Genomic DNA, 12,502 nt, shown 5'->3' with positions numbered 1-12,502 from the left:
AACTTGTGGTAGTCTTCCTAACTACCCTGTTTACAGAATGATGGCAAATCAACATGGCCGGAAAGTAACTGTAAAAGCGCAGTTCAAGAAGCTTTTTATGAGCTTTACGTGCTCTGACAAATTTTTGTGGAGGCGTCCTTTTTTTTCCTCCCCACTTTGCACATCAAACGTTATTTACTTTGTAATATTACGACTATTACAACTTGCACATTACAACTCACAAGGCACCGCAAACGAAGCATAAATCCTCAACATGCAGGAACAACTAAACTGTTTACTAAGTTGTTTTTTTTTTTTTTTGATGTAGCTATAAATCAGCCTGTTATGAATGTAACTCATTTTTACTATTTTTTCAACATCATCATTAGTTTTTCCACTTGTCTAGAGACAAGCAGTCTCTTTCCCTCTCTCTAGCTTTAGACCTTTCAATCTACTGTGTGCTTTTGTAACTTGGGAGCTCTCAAAGAAAGTGTATAAACATCTCTACTTAATAAAAGCAGTTTAGACTTGTTTAGTCTGTTTCCATTCTGTATTTTTGAGTGATCTTGTACAAAGTCGAAATGTGGAGCAAAAAAAAAAAAACGTTTTGCACATCTGGAAAGCCTGTTTATTGTGGGACTTGTGTAACCCCAAACGTTTAACATTATCAGACTGTTTGAGTGCATGTAAATGCTTTGGTAAAATCTCACATTACTGTAAATGTCTTTCACATACTCAGTTGATACTCTGCTTTTTTTGAGCTTCTCTGGTAAAGAAACATGGCTTCTTTTTGATCGACACTGACATGATCAAAATTTCATTTACTCATCTTCGGTAAGCATTTCATCGTGGTCAGGTTGGCGGTAAATCCGTAGCCTATCCCAGGAACACTGGTCATTACGTTGGACAGACAGTAACCTGATTTCACTCACATCTAGAACCGCATATAAACTGCATATTAATTGAAAAAAAAAAAAAAAAAAAAAATCAAACAAATCATTTTAGTTAAATTGTTCAGTGCATGTTTTATTCAGTTTTGCTCAGTGTCTCTTTGGACAAAAAGACAAATAGTACAGAAACAGGCTGAAGTGAAGCGCCTCTCATGCGCATTAACAAACATGTCCATGTGACAGATGAACCGCAAACGTAAAATATAAATCTTAAAAAAAAAAAAAAAAAAAAAAAAAAAAAAAAACTTGTATTAAATACGTAAATTGATTGTAGTGGGTCAAAGATGACATGGACACGCTGAGCCCTTTCTCATTAATAAAAAGAAAAATTGTCTTTTGTCTAGAAAACAGCTGAATTGGCAGATTTTGCAAGCGTACAGTATTATAAAACACGCCGTGTGCTTCCTCACTCACCCGGTTCATGCTAAAAACAAATCAGCTGGTGAAAGCAGGATAACTACAGCTCTGAGCTCTGAGGTGTGAAGATCGTGACGAGACAGGTGAGGCGTGGTTTTACAGTGACATCACCCTGTGATATGGAAGAACCCTTACACACTGCACAGCTCAATGCAGGATCAAGGGAAGCGTTCAGGTGATGTGGAAGTTCCGTACTGACCTACAGGAGAGAACTGGCCCGGGGAAGCGGCAGTTCTACGTCTCCACAAAAACACACACTTAAAGGAGTGGTTTGTCATTTCTAGAGTCTTCTGCAGCCTGAGAGATGGGCTGTAATTGAAATCAAAACATCAAGACCTCCCATTCCCTTTATTAGAACTCTTGTGAGTAAAGAGGTATTTAAAAAAAAACAAAAAAGGAAAGAAAAAGGAAAAAAAAAAAAAAAAAAAGAGCAGAGCTGAGAAAATGGGGGTGGCGCTAATTTCAGGGCCAGAAATATTTTAACAGAAGCCTGATATCAATCAACTAGACCAGATCCAGTGCATGGTCATATTGCAATTCACTTTATCATTAGTTTTTATTTCTAACCATCTTTGTTTCTAGACTTCTAATAATTGTATAATTTTATTTCTAAACCTTACAAACTGTACTTTTAAAAGTGGTTATTGGGAATCTATTTAATCTGGGGATAACAGAATTCATCTCTCATTATTAAAACTTATAACATTTGAATTGTTTCTTTCCACTCGATAATAAATTGGATTAGGATCAAGAAAATAAAACAGACTTTGAACGCTAAAGCTAATATTTCACCGGCAGTTTAGTAGCTTCAATAAACCAATTTTAAAGTTTTCCCATCATTTTCACATTATTGGCACAAAGCTACACATATATACTGCTGTTAAAATTCTGACTAAATAAAAGATCTCTCTTCATGTACTAGATTTAAAGGTAGTGTATTTGCTTTCACACGGTCCTACATCCTATATCTAATAATCTCTCACAGATTAAAGTGTACTTATTAAAGGTGGCTGCTCAGATGCTGTTACTAAACCAGGAGTGTTTGGGTTTTTTGTTTTGTTTTTCTGCTAAGGGCTGCAGGTTTTATTTATGGAGTTAGAATCAGGCCATTAGCAATTTTAATTTAAATGCAATCGGAATGTTAGAATTTGTATCATTACCAGCTGAAATTCAATTCGATGGTTTGTAACACAGCAATCTAAAATCTCAAACTGAACTTCACACTTATGAGTGTGTGATTAAATGCTTGAAATTCAAAATAAAAGTATGATAGAATTCATCTGGAAAAAGAGAAAGGATTTTTATGTTCGACTGCTTTTGCCTGGATGCTACCTGGACGTTACTTTGAAAGCGAATCTAAAAATGTGAATTACCAAATAGGACGAATGCTTTTTATTTCTTTATTTATTGATTGATTGATTGTTGTATGTGCACTTCATTTTGATTTTTAAACAAGTCACCAACCCTTAATTGTGAAATTCAGTTTCAGATTTTAGATCGCTCTCTTGCAAACTGCAAATCTCAAATTCAACTCCAGTTTTTATTCCAATTAATCAGGATTTCACTTTCCACTACATTTGGTCTTTAAAAGACTAGGAGGTGCAGCTTTCGCATCTACACCAGCGCTTTGAGAGAAAGAGTGACGACCCCAGGACTAACTCTCTCAATGACTGGAAACATTCACACACATCATTAATAAACCAGTGACTCACTCGGTCACGACTGGACAGCGGTGGAGCAGCAAAGAATCAAATTCGAAACATTTTCTTTAAATAAAACACGACCTGATAGTGAACAGCTGTCGGACAGTTACAAGTTTGGATATTAGCAATCAATGGAAGCAGTGGATACATTCTCAGATGCCAGCAGCTATGGAAGCTGTGTGTGTGTGTGTTTTTTACATGGCTTTCACTTTAATTTGCTTCATCTTCATCTGCTTCTTCTCCATTTTCTTTTGCTCTCGACGCTGAGCAGCCTCCTGCGAGCCACACACACACACACACACACACACACACAGATAAGGAATTAATTATGTACAAGAACTCTTCATGGAAGAGGTGTGTATCATGCAATGTGCATCTCGATACGTGATCCATGAGCTGATACCTATAAGAAGATACCTATAAAGCCTGAAGTGATGCGATATGATAAAACTGGTGAAATATGACATTTTGAACAGTACAGACTTTCCTGAACTGTAAGGTTCTGCTTTGCACGTATGTAAATCACAAATAATGTTTTAAAAATAGCATTTTAAAGGCTGGTTAGATCTTCTCAGTAGGAAAATCACATTTAAAGGTTTCATTCTCTCTATTTTGAAAGACACCAACACACTGATTATCTAAAAGCAACTGCTATATACTGATTTAATTTGCATTTCAGGTGACAAATACAATAATAAATCTGACCACAAACGTTATCAAATATTATATGTTTACGATGAAAAAAACATGCATCACTACTCATCGTCTGAGGTAAATGTCCACCACAGTATTTGACTAATACGAGCCTCATGGTCACCCGTTCTATTCCGTTGGCTAGATTTTTATTTATTTATTTATTTTGGTCTTAGCATTTCTCCACCATTAACCGCTCACCACTATCTGTGTCTCTATCTCTTACCTCTAGGCGACGCTGTCTCTCAGGGTCCTCCTCGTTCATGATCCTCTCTTTCTCCGCTCTCTTCTTCTCCTCCCGACGTGTCTGTGCAGCTTCCTGCCTCTGAGCGTGAGTCTGCTTCAGGAAGTTCTCCTCAACACGGGCGCGGTTCCGTTCTGCCTTCATCTTCCCCTACACACACACACACTTTATAAAGTAATCTGTTATAAGCTACACACTTCTGAGTGTGCGTGTGTTTGTGTGTGTACTCACCTCTCTGTTGAGGCGTAACTTCTTGACTTTGTCGATGCTGTAGATCACCATGTTCATGAGTGGCAGCAGGCTGTCCATGTCTTTGGGAGAAGTGTTACCCATTCCAGGCACTAAAGACAGACACACATTTATTCCAACTTTTAATACCAAACCCAGACAGAAAACGTCCCGGTCTGATAGGTACAGAATTCTGAAACATTATAAGCAAACAATTAATAGATGATGTGTCCTCTGTGTTTCAATGTCTCTCACCGTTAAATGTAAACAGCAGCGTTTTCTTGGTCTCAGGGAGCTTTAAGGGCTGACCCTCCCTAAAACACACCACAACAGCATGAAAAATATTAATAACCACTTTGCCATGTTTTTGAATGGTCACGTTTAAATTCCCACTTTGTTCATTAAGACCAGTACACTGATTTAAATGTTTAATTCCCTACCATACATGCAAATATTTAAGCTATGCTTCCTGTCTGCTCATGTCTACAGTGTTTCAAGCACATCTGTAAAAGCTACAGCATTTTTTTCAAAGTGTCATCTCCCAAAAAGACTCTGTGGTGTTATATCGATAATGCTAATAAAATGGTATGCATCTGTGTGTGGGGTCACTTGATTAACAAATGGGCTCATGAGAGAAACTCACGATCTCCTTTTTTGTTTCATTCATTTATTTAACAAATTATTAGAAATCCTGCTCTAACTGTAAAGATATAACTATGTAATTAAGTACTAACACTAACCTATTAGTTACTATTCGAAATTAAAACCTACAGAAAGCTCTGTTTTGCGGACCAGTCCTCTGGATTGTCTAGATTAGTCAATACTTTGATCATTAGGTCAGAGTTTTTGCTCCGAGATGCAGCACATGACAAAAATCACAACTACTGCAGAAAGTTTTCTAGAGATACACAGCTCGTCAGTGTGTTTAACATCACTGTGCATGAAATTGCTAAACATTTCACAGTTCGACTTGGAAATCTGACAGACAGGTTTTTTTTTTCTATCTCTGGCGTGCCATGTTGTGGACAACATTTTTAATCCTCCATCTGTACATAAGAGTGTGAACAATGCCGCTCACATTGCCTCTGCTTCTGCATTCGCACACAAATTCGGGTGTCAAGTAGAAAACCAGGGCCCTATGCATTTCCTTTCAAGCACACTTCCTGACGTTTTGAACAGGCGTACCAGAAAAGCAAGAACCCAAGAAGTTTTGGAACCCACAGCATGCATGAGCATCTTAGTTTTGAAGATCGGTCTGCGTTCTTCCCATCAAGGTCACATGATCAGGTTTGCAAATTGTCTCTTGTGCAGGCAACCAGACACTTCGCACGTTAATTAAGGTTCAACCTCACACCCATACACTCAGGAGCACATACCCCTCAAAAATATATACATATATATCAATCACTTACTCTTGCATAACTTTTGGACCAGAAAATTGGTCCGAGAAATGGATGGACTCTATTTTGTCGGCATGGTTGGTGATGTAATGTACCATCTAAAAGACAAAAGAAAATCAAAAAGATTTGTTAAGATGAAATATCAGAATGCAAAGAATATCAAATTGTGCTGCGAGCTTCCTACACCTCACCTTGCTGTCCATCACTCCATCCGTGACCTCGCCCATCTCTGATAGGATGGCCAGAGAGTCAGGGAGGCTGTACTTTGCCCCCGACTTGGGCTTGTCCCCGCAGAACTCACTCTGGAGGAGAACGAGACGAGACAGATAGAAACACAGAGAAAGTTTAAAAAAAAAAGGAAAAAAAAAAAAAAGTTTCAGCTACATTCAGCTCTCGTTTGCTATAGAGGACAGAAAGTGCGTCCTCACCAGGTCCTGCATCTCCTTCTGCATGCGCGCCATGGCCTTCCGGTTTCCCACTGCAAACACAAACGTGTCCATGTCCTCGTCGTTCAGAGTTACTTTGATTTGCTGTGGAGAGATGAGGGACAAGCAACAGAAAAAATGAAAAACTCTTGCTTTTCCCAAAAAAAAAAATAAAAAATAAAAAAAAATAAATAAAAAAAAAAAAAAACACACACCACACAACCAAAAATCCTGTGAGATAAAACACAACAGCTCCAGTTCGGATGTGTTCGTGCGAGCGTGTGTGTGTGTGTGTGTGTGTGTGTGTATATATACACCTACCACTTGATCACAAGCAGGTCTCATCATCCTGGCCAGCACATTCAGCAGATCCTGTCTTTTAAGAAACTGCGAAAACAATTCAATAAAGCTGCATTTAATATCCTGTAATATCACAGTGTTGAACAACATTCCCAAAGACGTGTCTACACTCAGGACTGGACAACTCAGTAAACCGATTACAGCTGGGTAATTTTTCGATAATGATCCAATACCTTATCTTTTTTTCCAGAATCTTTGTTCTAATTGTAACAAAGCACACGATATTGTAAACACAGCTGATCATATAAGCTATACTGCTGACATGCAGCTTCTGTTTACCCTAAAGCTTCAACAGTTGAAAAATCTGTAAATTTAGTTATTGCTCCGTGACACTCCTCCTTCATCTCAACTGACACCCTTGGCCTTTCTGCTATAGTGAAAGGTGCGTTTTCCTCGTGTACGACTACATTAGCTCAAGAAGAACGGACCTGGGCACTGGCAGAGATCCCACCTGCAACATGAAATCACCTCATTAATTTTTGCTCATTATTGATTTGATTCATGATACTGCAATCATGATTCAGTTCTCAGAAAATTTAAACGAAGAAAAATTATGGCTGAAAAGAATTCTTTTTCATTTCTGTTTTGGATTGTTTATTATACAATGTGCAATTATCTCATGATGCATCAACGAGCCAGTCAAACTCCAGAAATCATTTTCCTTTCATCTTCTTTTTCTTCTTTATTTATTTAAATGCTTTACAATATAAATTTTCCCCAAAGTATTGGAAATAGGCACCAAATATTTTTTTTTAGACTTTTCAGTACTCTGTAGTACCGATATATTTCAGCTGGTGCCTTTTGGGTACCGGTTTTTGGTACCCGGCCCTAGTGATGGATTTCGACTTGTAGTTTGCATGATGTAATATGCTTGTTAGAGACATTAGCCTTGAGCTCCAGGTCAAAGTGAAAGAAACACGTCTTGGCTGAGAAACTGCGGAACACATTTTATTATGTTATTATTTTATTTATTTATTTGGCTGAACATTCCATGTTTTTTGCCAAACTACCTTGAGCTGAATGAGCATGCCCTCGCAGCAGACACGTCCTGAGCACCACAGGTTGTAGATGTGCTCGTTCTCCTGGTTCAGCTTCCCCGTGCTGGTGGGCTCCTTACTCGTCCCGTCATCACCTGCACATCACACAGCAGAACAAAAATCAGCCTACTCAGCAAAGTGATAAATCTCAACAATAAGAAAAATAAGGGAAAAAAGTAATTAAAAGCTACACAGAACAGACAAGCTGACACTGGGCTAAGAGTAACATAACCCGTTACTTAACATCACCCCGATTAAGAGTTTAGAATGAGAGTAAATGAGACGGGAAAGAAGAGGGAAATTCGGGTCAGGGAAGTCTGAGAACAGTCGTGTGGAAAAGAGACGCTCACCAACGAGGGCGAAGTTGCTCTCCAGCAGCTCTCTGTGCGAGTTAAACCAGGCCTGAGCCAGCCTGCTGTTCTTGTTCTTGCCAATAATGTAATTCATGATGTAAGCCAGGAGGCCCGTCACCATCAGGATCTCCATGTAGTAGCTCTCCCAGCTGTTCTGCAGATGTGCTGGGACCTAAGACACATCAGTAGAACATCTGTGTCAACTGTCATTCGGCGTATTGATATTGATGTGTTAAAGTGGTACACATGCACGACTGGCATGACATGTTTACCTCTCTGTAGATGAGTGTGTCTTTGTTAGAGGGGCTGGTCGTATCGTGGCCCTCAAACTCCTCGTTGTCATATATGCTGTAAATGTCCTGATCCTGGAAAAGCACACACAAGACCACAACTGTGTGTTCAGTTAAATCACAGTTAAGTCTAATTTTAAATAAAACTTGAGTACGCGTCACTTTCCCTAACCCCAGGACTGACGATGCTTTTCCTTTCCAAACTGCATTTATGAAAGGTAAGTGTAGAGAGGTTTCTTTCTAACATTGCTGTTTATTTGAAATATTTCACTTTATGTTTCCTGGGATTTTTAAATTCATCCATGAGTACACTCATTAATCCACAGAAAAGCCAACAATGCTAACAGAAAATCTCAAAAGGGAGAGAAGAAAAAACAATTTTACTATTTTTTTTCCTTTTTAGATGTGACTCAAGCAACAGCAAGGACGCAGGGAGGCAATGCTGAGGCGTGATCGCTGCAGAATAATAAGCGGCTCCTCTGTTTGTTCTTACGGACCGAAAAGGCCATGCTCACACCCATATGATTTCTGCTGCCTGCCAAACATGTCATGTGTAAGATACTGATTTTTCCCTGCTTGTGATTTACCGTTTAAAAAAAAAAAAATCATCAATTAACAATTTACTCGTCCAGAACAGACTTATAAATGTCACACAAAATATAAATCTCACCACATATGACTGCTTCTATCATAATTTGTGGATTTGTGAAGGTACACATGATGGAGGATTGTTAAGTGGGGAAACGTAAGTCAGGAACTGCTTGTTGGCAGTGGCAATCTCGAAAACTCAAAATTTTTAGTTTTACTACATTTTATTACAGATTTTGCATGACATTTTATTCGGATTGAATGGTTGACCCTTTTCATCAGGTTTAAATCCAAATAGTTGGTACGTTACAATTGTTCTTGCAATTAGGCTGCTGTCTGAAAAGATATTTTAAAAACTTCTTCAGAGTAAATGTAAAAACTAAACAATGAGTAAAATCTCATGTATTTCTAGAGCTTAAGAAGAATAAATTTGCACAGTTTAATAGCAAACGTGCACAATTAGTTATATATTGTAATCACAGTAAAAGTCACTGGATATCATGGCAGTGTTAAATCATGTAGGAATAATGAAATGGTTATAATCGCATAAGCCGACTAACAACTTCATCTAACTTAAGTTGACGTGAAGCGCTACCACAGGCGAATGTGTCTTTCACATTCCATGCCCTTTTTTTCTTCAGTAAAATGATTTTTCTGCATTTGTTCTCACTGTTGTTTTATCAGAGAAAGCAGAAAAGTGTAGTTTTCAAGTGTCTCCCATAACGCTGGAGCACGAGACGGTTAAACAGCTGAAGACCAGAACACCGGACATCGGTTTCCGAATCAGCTGTGAATGTGCGTCAGACTCACCTGTCCATCTCCATCCTCAAACTCGTCTTGCCCGTCCTCGTTCTCCACCGTGGCTTCATCCTCGTCGTCCTCCTCGGGAGCAGACGAAGGCGCCGGTCTGGTCGGAGGCTCTTTCTCCGCCTCGACCGCCGGCTCCTCGGCAACGTCCTCAAACTCGGCGAAGTCGTTGTCGTCGAACTCGGCCAGGTCCTCTCCGTCATCGAAGTCGTCGTTGTAGCGCCCCCTGGTGTCGGGCAGAGCCAGCAGCAGCAGGAGCGCAGGGAGCAGCAAGAGACAGCGCCTCATCGCTCACTCAGCCTGGAAGCACAGAAACAAACCAAGACGAGACGGATACAGCTTCAGGTCTTGTATAAACACTGCGGAAAATCTATTTACATGTACGAACTACAGCAAGGCGACCTCTAGTTTGGATACGTTTCCATGGCCGGGGGCCTGGGGGAGAGTTGTGTGTAAATCGAAATGTTTTGAGCGTACACATTTTGTACACACAGACAGTTAAAGCACCCTCATGCCCCATGTTCACCTGCTGTTATTGGTAACCACGAGGCAGATCCCTGCCCAGTTTACTCCCAACGCCAAACAAAATTAGTGCTAAAGCTTAAATTACACACATGATCAGCCTCATGCAAGCTTTAAGGGAAATAAATGATGACAAATTTTTTAAAAACTTGTCACCTGTTGCTTGGAGGAAATCTCTAACATGAGAGATTTTTTTTTACTAATTTGTTAACACTTTGTACATTATATGATACCAAATCATTTTCAAACATTTTAAAGGAATATCCCTGAAGCTTATTCTGCCCAGACAAAAGCCAACTACATTCACACAAAGATTCAGAGAAACATCAGAGCCACGAATCTCTTTAAACAGACAAACTAATTTGATGATTAAGTGCAAAGCCATGGTGGCACAGTGGCTCAGCCTTGCCATCTCACAGCTTCAGGGTCTCCGCTTCCATCCTGAGCTTCTCCTGTCCGTGCTGGTCTCCTCCAGGTTCTCTGGTTTCCTCTCACGGTCCAAAGACACGTGGACTAGTGACTCTAAATTGCCCCTATGTGTTAATGTGTGTGTGTGTGTGTGTGTGTGTGTGTGTGTGTTGCCCAGTGATGGACCGGTGTCCCGTCCAGGGTGTATTCCCGTTTCACGCCCAGTGTTCCCGGGATAGTCTCCGGATCCACAGAGACCCTGACCAGGCTCGGGATAGTCTCCGGATCCACCGAGACCCTGACCAGGATCGGGATAGTCTCCGGATCCACCGAGACCCTGACCAGGATCGGGATAGTCTCCGGATCCACCGAGACCCTGACCAGGATTAAAGCTTACTGAAGCCTGAATAAGTGCACAGCCATACGTCATTCCCAGTAAAGGATTAGAGTTCCCATTGTGTTAATGATTCCTGCTCACACTGTCACTTTAACCTTCACTCAACTGATGGAGGAAGGAAAAAAAAAAGAGGGAGGAGAGAAAGTGTATTATAAAGAACTTACTTTATGGGGCTGGATGAGATTTACATTTGAATTATTGAGCTCTAACTAGCCAGCACTCTTTAGCTAGCTAGCTAGACATAAACCCCTTTAACTCCAGACTAGCGGTTTAGCTTTATCACCTGCTAGCTAGCTAACATTACCCTGATTTGCTAGTTGACAAACTACGTTCCCAAAACAGTCGTAAACATTTTAGTTTGTTTGACATTTTAAAATGTTAAATTTGATCAGGAAGCAAACGCTGGCGAAACTAAAACTGCGTCACGTGCGCTTATTCAGTGAGGTAACGTTAATGTAGTAGTTAGCATTAGCAGAGAGATAACGTTACATACACATGCTAATGTTACATACACATACCCACTTGTTTTACAGCGTGTATAAACATAAACTATGCGTTTTAATCCCGTGACAGAAAATGTTTAAAAAATAATAATAATTAAGCTTTTATAATGACACTCAATCGAAGCACGAGCGACGACTAGCTAGCTAGCTTAGCCAGTCTTAAAGCATATAAACGACCCAAATATCGAGAAAACATTCACTTCTCGCTACATTTGTTTCAGCAAAACTGCTAAAGAGCAACAAAACCGCACAGTTTAGATATTTACCTGCGATATTTCCTCCTTTAATAGAAAAAATATTAAAGCTGGGCCCTGTGGTCGCAGTTAGCACTTACTTGCCAGACTACCAGGGTCTATCATGACCAGCTTTGCACCGCGCATGCGCATTAGAGTTAGGATTCAGATTATTTTCAGTGAGTCAAATCATTTGACTCAACTCACCAAAACGAGCCGACTCCTTCATCATTAACGTTATTGTGTCTGTGCTTCCTTTAGAAGATTATGATAATTAAAATTGGTTTCCATTAAAACATTTTAAATGAAATATTACTAAAAGTGTAAATAACAGCATTTCCAACATCTATTAAAACTACAGCAGCTCATACATGAGAGTCGATTCACAGCCTTCACGTAAAACAGAGCCGACTCAAAGAGACGACTCAAAGAGCCGAATCAAAGATCCGACTCAAAGATCCGACTCGGTCGTGAACGACCCTCCTCAAAGGCGCATCATGTTTGCGCATGCGCACACGTACATTTCACGGTGGTGCCATGGTGTTTGAGGAAGGGTTCAAAAATATCTCACAAGAAGAGTCTCACCATATTTAAACCATGGCTATGAATAATCAGCTTCCAGTATATCCAAACTCTTATTTAAAAAAAAATACAATTAACTGCAGAATTTATTCAGGGTGGAAAATTTTATAATTATTTTCTCAGCTCGAATGTAGTTGATCAGTAATGACATGTTTAGGATTCAGAATTCAAATTTTATTTGTGACATGCATAACCATACACAGTACGAAATGAAATGCTTTATACAACTGTTCCGACATAAAGTAAGAAAATACAAATATATATGTGTATATATATATATGTATATATATATATATATATATATATATATATGCATAAAAAATATACACGTAAAAAATATACACATAAAAAATATAAAGAAAAATATTAAATATAAAGAAAGG

At 39.3% G+C, this 12,502-nt stretch overlaps 1 protein-coding gene across 1 annotated transcript; it reads right to left on the bottom strand.

The window, feature by feature from the left end:
- Nucleotides 1–978: 978 nt before the first annotated feature.
- On the bottom strand, nt 979–11,681 carry ccdc47 (coiled-coil domain containing 47). Its single transcript, XM_026916776.3, has 13 exons — nt 11,571–11,681; nt 9,478–9,774; nt 8,062–8,154; nt 7,787–7,961; nt 7,410–7,531; nt 6,361–6,426; nt 6,043–6,144; nt 5,806–5,916; nt 5,627–5,712; nt 4,470–4,528; nt 4,218–4,327; nt 3,969–4,136; nt 979–3,324 (listed from the first exon to the last, which is right to left on the bottom strand). The coding sequence occupies exons 2-13, from the start codon at nt 9,760–9,762 to the stop codon at nt 3,244–3,246; spliced, it is 1,458 nt and encodes a 485-aa protein (XP_026772577.1). The 5' UTR covers nt 9,763–9,774; nt 11,571–11,681; the 3' UTR covers nt 979–3,243.
- Nucleotides 11,682–12,502: the final 821 nt, after the last annotated feature.

The sequence above is a fragment of the Pangasianodon hypophthalmus genome, chromosome 13 (assembly GCF_027358585.1).
Source record: "Pangasianodon hypophthalmus isolate fPanHyp1 chromosome 13, fPanHyp1.pri, whole genome shotgun sequence".
NCBI lineage: Eukaryota > Metazoa > Chordata > Actinopteri > Siluriformes > Pangasiidae > Pangasianodon > Pangasianodon hypophthalmus.
This window is presented reverse-complemented; position numbering and strand designations above follow the sequence as displayed.

Bases quoted from the DNA above. Each gene is read 5' to 3' on its own strand.
- ccdc47 (XM_026916776.3), bottom strand. From the start codon at position 9,762: ATGAGGCGCTGTCTCTTGCTGCTCCCTGCGCTCCTGCTGCTGCTGGCT. The intron at 7,962-8,061 runs GTAAACATGTCA...GATGTGTCTTAG, and splicing joins ACACACTCATCTACAGAGAG to GTCCCAGCACATCTGCAGAA. The intron at 7,532-7,786 runs GTGAGCGTCTCT...TGTGATGTGCAG, and splicing joins GAGCAACTTCGCCCTCGTTG to GTGATGACGGGACGAGTAAG.